General features: G+C 39.3%; 1 protein-coding gene across 1 annotated transcript in view; it reads right to left on the bottom strand.

Annotated features, from left to right (window-relative positions):
- Positions 1–4,738, bottom strand: part of LOC102827370 (sodium/glucose cotransporter 1-like) — a 114,463-nt gene that overhangs the window by 100,252 nt on the left and 9,473 nt on the right. Inside the window, exon 4 of the mRNA XM_006874946.1 lies at positions 1,712–1,771. Within this exon, the coding sequence (XP_006875008.1) occupies positions 1,712–1,771 (60 nt within the window). The remainder of the gene's footprint in view (positions 1–1,711; positions 1,772–4,738) is intronic.

Raw genomic sequence — 4,738 nt, 5'->3', positions numbered from 1 at the left:
TAACCACTACGCTACTGGGCTTTATTGTCTATGCAAAGGTTTTTGACTGGGTGGACTATGAGGAGCATTGGATAACATTGTGAAGAATGGGTATTCCAGAACACTTGATTGCGCTCATGAGAAACCTGTACATAGACTATATTGGACATAGTTTATATTCAGATTTGGTGATTAACTCTCTTTTAGTTCCCTTGTTTTTATGATTTCCCAACTAAATTTCTAGTTGCTTTGCCATATCTCAACTTTGAACACTGAGACCTCAAACAAGCAAGATTTCTGCTTCTACTACTGATACTATGGATGGGTTGAAGAATGTACTCAGTCAAGAGTATAGTAAATTCACAAATCTCACCAGGTACAATAAAATCTTTAAGCAATCTAAAATGATTTTTGCATAGGATAGGACTCAATTATATATTTTTTTCATACGATAGATAATAAATTAGCCCTCTTTATCCTAGTTGATCTTCAGTGCAACCAATGTCATAAGTCAAGTATCCACATATTTGGGTCTGCTTCTTGGCTCTTCTACTTGCCAATCTGTTTATCCCTGTGTTAATATGATGTTAGTTTTATTATATACAATAAGTCTTGACATCTGGCAGGGCAAGTCCATACTTTTCCCTGTTAGGAGTATCTTTGCTACTCTTAGACTTCTACTCTTCTACATGCGTATTAGAATCAGCTTGTCATGTTCCTCAAACAAACCTGTTTGGAATTGCATTCTATATATGAGGGGGCTTCAAAAAGTTCCTAGAAAACTCCAATGAAAAGATAATGATATTTTCTGAAACTTCTGAAGCCCCATCGTACAGACCAATTTTGGGAACTCTAAAGGAGTCCAGTAATGGGCTCAGGTGTAGCAACAATTGTGAGGTGGGTGCAGGACCAGACAGAATTTCATTCTGTTGTGCACAGGGTCACTATGAGTCAGTGCCTACTTGATGGCACCTAATACGAACAGCAACAAACGAGTCCTAGTGTGGCACTGCAAGACAAGCATTAGACTACTAATCACAAAGCTGATGGTTCAAGTCAACTAGCTGCTTCTTAGAAACCCTAAACAGTGTTGCTATAAGTAGGAACCAACCCCAAAGCACTTAACAACAACTTTAGGATACTGAATTATTAACATTTAAGTCTCATCTTTCAACCGTGAAACAGCTGGTAGTTTTCAACTGCTGACCTTGCAGTTCGCAGCCCGATTCATAACCACTATGCTAAGGAGCCCTGGCAGCGTAGTGGTTACAAATTGGGCTGTGAGCTTTAAGGTCAGCAGTTCAAAACTACCAGCCACTCTGTGGGAGAAAGATGAGGCTTTCTGCTCCCATACAGATTTACAGCCTTGGAAACCCTGTGCAGGGTCGCTATGGGTTGGAACCAACTCAACGGCACTTAACAACAATAACATTTAAGTCTAGCATAGTGGGTAATGAGTTGGACTGCAAACCACAAGGTCAGCAGTTCAAATCTACCAGCCACTCTGTGGGAGATCAATGAGGCTTTCTGTGCCTGTAAAGATTTATAGCCTTGGAAACCCAATACAGGGTTGCTATGAACTAGAATTGACTCCAAGGCATATAACCACCACCACCAATTTTTCAGTAAAGTGTAAAAATGTATTCTTTAAAAGGCAAACTTGATTAAGGCCCAGAGGAAAACAATAGAAAACTACTGGAGTCTGTTTACTCAAGAAATAAGGAATACTTACCTCGGCTTTAATGTAAATGGGAACGAATATCCAACCAAGAACCATAAGGAGAAATACTGTCTGAAATCAAGAAGGATAATAATTAAATCAGTGTCCCATTTAGGGCAATGTCTTAAATGAGATGTAAAGTCAGTTACCACCAGTTTTAAGTCTAATAAATGTATCTCTATTGGGGACCTTATCAATAGAGGCCCAAGCACTTTAACAAACTTACTAATATCAGAGGTTTTCATTAGGTTCAGATGAATTGTGTCTGCTAGGGGGGGAAAAAAAAAGACCAAAACAGATGTCAGAAGAGGCTCTGAAACATGATCTCCAGATTAGGGAACCTAGAGCAATGGAAGAGATGAGGAGGTACAAGAGCTGAACAGAAAATTTCAAAGGTCAGCTTGAGAAGACAAAGTCAAATATTACAATGATATGTGCAAGGCACTGGAGTTAGAAAACCCAAAGGGAAGAACACACTCAGCATTTCTCAAGCTGAGGGAACTGATGAAAACATTCAAGCCTCAACTTGCAATACTGAAGGATGTTGTTGTTGTTGTTATGTGCCGTGGAGTCGGTTCTGACTCATAGCAACCCTGTACAGGGTTTCCGAGGCTGTCAATCTTTACACGAGCAGAAAGCCTCATCTTTCTCCCATGGAACAACTGGTAGTATCAAACTGCTGACTGTGAGATTAGCAGCCCGATTCATAATCACTATGCTACCAGAGTTCCCTTGAAGGATGTTATGGACAAAATATTGAATGATGCAGAAAGCATCAAAAGAATATGGAAGGAATATACAAAGTCGCTGTACCAATATGAAATGGTCAATGTTCAACCATTTCAAGAGGTAGCATATGTTCAAGAGCCAATGATACTGAAGGAAAAAGTCCAAGGTGCACTAAAGGCATTGGCAAAGAACAAGGCTCTGGGAATTGATGGAATACAAATTGAAATCTTTCAACAAACTGATGTGGCACTGGAGATACTCACTCATCATGCCAAGAAATCTGGAAGACAACTACCTGGCCAACTGATTGGAAGCAACCCATATTTGTGCCCATTCCAAAGAAAGACCCAACAGAGTATGGAAACTATCAGGCAATATCATTACTATCACATGCAAGTAAAATTTTTCTAAAGATAATTCAGAAACAGCTGCAACAGTACATTGACAGGGACTGCCAGAGGATCATGCAGGATTTAAATGAGGACTCGGAACGAGGGATATCATTGCTGATATCAGATGGATCTTGGCTGAACAGAGAATATCAGAAAGATGTTTACCTGTGCTTTATTGACTACACAAAGACTTTCAATTGTGTGGACTATGACAAACTGTGGACAACACTGTGGAGAATGAGTATTTTGGAACATTTAGTTGTGCTAATGAGGAACCTATACTTAGACCAAGAGGCAGGTGTTCGAACAGAAGGTGATACTGAATGGTTTAGAATCAGGAAAGGTGTGCTACAGGGCTGTATTTTTTCACCATACTTATTTAATCTGTATGCTGAGTAAATAATCCAAGAAGATGGATTATATGAAGAAAGATATTATCAGGATTGTAGGAAGACTCTACCAACCTGCAATATACAGATGATACCACCTTGCTTGCTGAAAGCGAAGAGGACTTAAAATACTTACTGATGAAGATAAAACTCCACAGCCTTCAGTATGGATTATCCCTCAATGTAAAGGAAACAAAAATCCTCACAATTGGATCAATAAATAGCATCAAGCCAAATGGAGAAAAGATTGATGTTGTCAAAGACTTCATTTTGCTCAGATCAACCATCAACAGTCATAGAAGAAGCAGTCAAGAAATCAAAGGACATATTATACTAGGCTCATGTGCTGCACAAGACTTTTTTTTAAGTGTTCAAGAGCAAAGATATTAGTTTGAGGAACCAAGCCATGGCATTTTCAATAACCTCATATGCATGTGAAAGTTGGACAATGAATAAAGAAGACCATAGAAGAATTGATGCATTTGTATTATGGTGTTGGAGGAGAATATTTAAAATACCATGGACCACCAAAAGAACATACAAATATGTGTTGGAAGAAGCACTGCCAGAATGCTCCTTAGAAGCCAGGATGGTGAGACTTCATCTCTCAGACTTTGTACATATTATCAGAAGAGACGAGTCCCTGTAGAAGGACATCATGTTTAGTAAAGTGGAGGGTCATCGAAAAAGTGGGAGACCCCAATGAGATGGGTTGGCACTGCTGCAGTAGCAATGGGCTCAAGTGTTGCAATGACTGTAAAGTTGGCACAGAACTGGACAGTGTTTCGTTTTGTTGTGCACAGGGTTGCTATAAGTTGGTACCAACTTGATAACACCTAACAATAACAAAAGTTTACTTTTAAGAGACAAGAGGAAAGATGACAATTAGTGTGGAGTTTACATTAAAAAAATATATACACATACACACATACAGAGATATATGTGTGTGTATATACACATATAAAAGCGCAAACACACACACACACACATAAAGAGTCCTGGTATGGTACTGGAGCATCAGCATTGGACTGTTAACCACAAGTTTGGTGGTTCAAACCCACCAGCCACTCCTTGAAGACCTAATACAAGGTCACTATGAGTCAGAACCGACTCCATGATACACAACCACCACTATATATATATATACATACACACACACACATATATATATATGCATACACATATCTATAAATTTTCACATCTATCTGTAATACCCAGGATAGGGCAGCATTTCGTTCTGCTCTGCATAGGGTCGCTATGGGTCGGTACCAACTCGATGGCACCTAACAACAACAACAACAACATCTGTAATATGGAGTCCTGGTGTGGTGCTGTAAGATAAGCACTGGACTGGTAACCACAAGGTTGGTGGTTCAAACCTTATACAGGGTTGCTATGAGTCAGAATGGACTTGACAAATTTAACAACAACCACATATATGATATATAATATATAGTCGTTGTTGTTAAGTTCCTTCGAATAGGCTCCAACTCATAGCGACCCTGTATAGAGTTTCCAAGAAGCAGCTG

Source organism: Chrysochloris asiatica, unplaced genomic scaffold (assembly GCF_000296735.1).
Source record: "Chrysochloris asiatica unplaced genomic scaffold, ChrAsi1.0 scaffold00306, whole genome shotgun sequence".
Classification (NCBI taxonomy): Eukaryota; Metazoa; Chordata; class Mammalia; order Afrosoricida; family Chrysochloridae; genus Chrysochloris; species Chrysochloris asiatica.
This window is presented reverse-complemented; position numbering and strand designations above follow the sequence as displayed.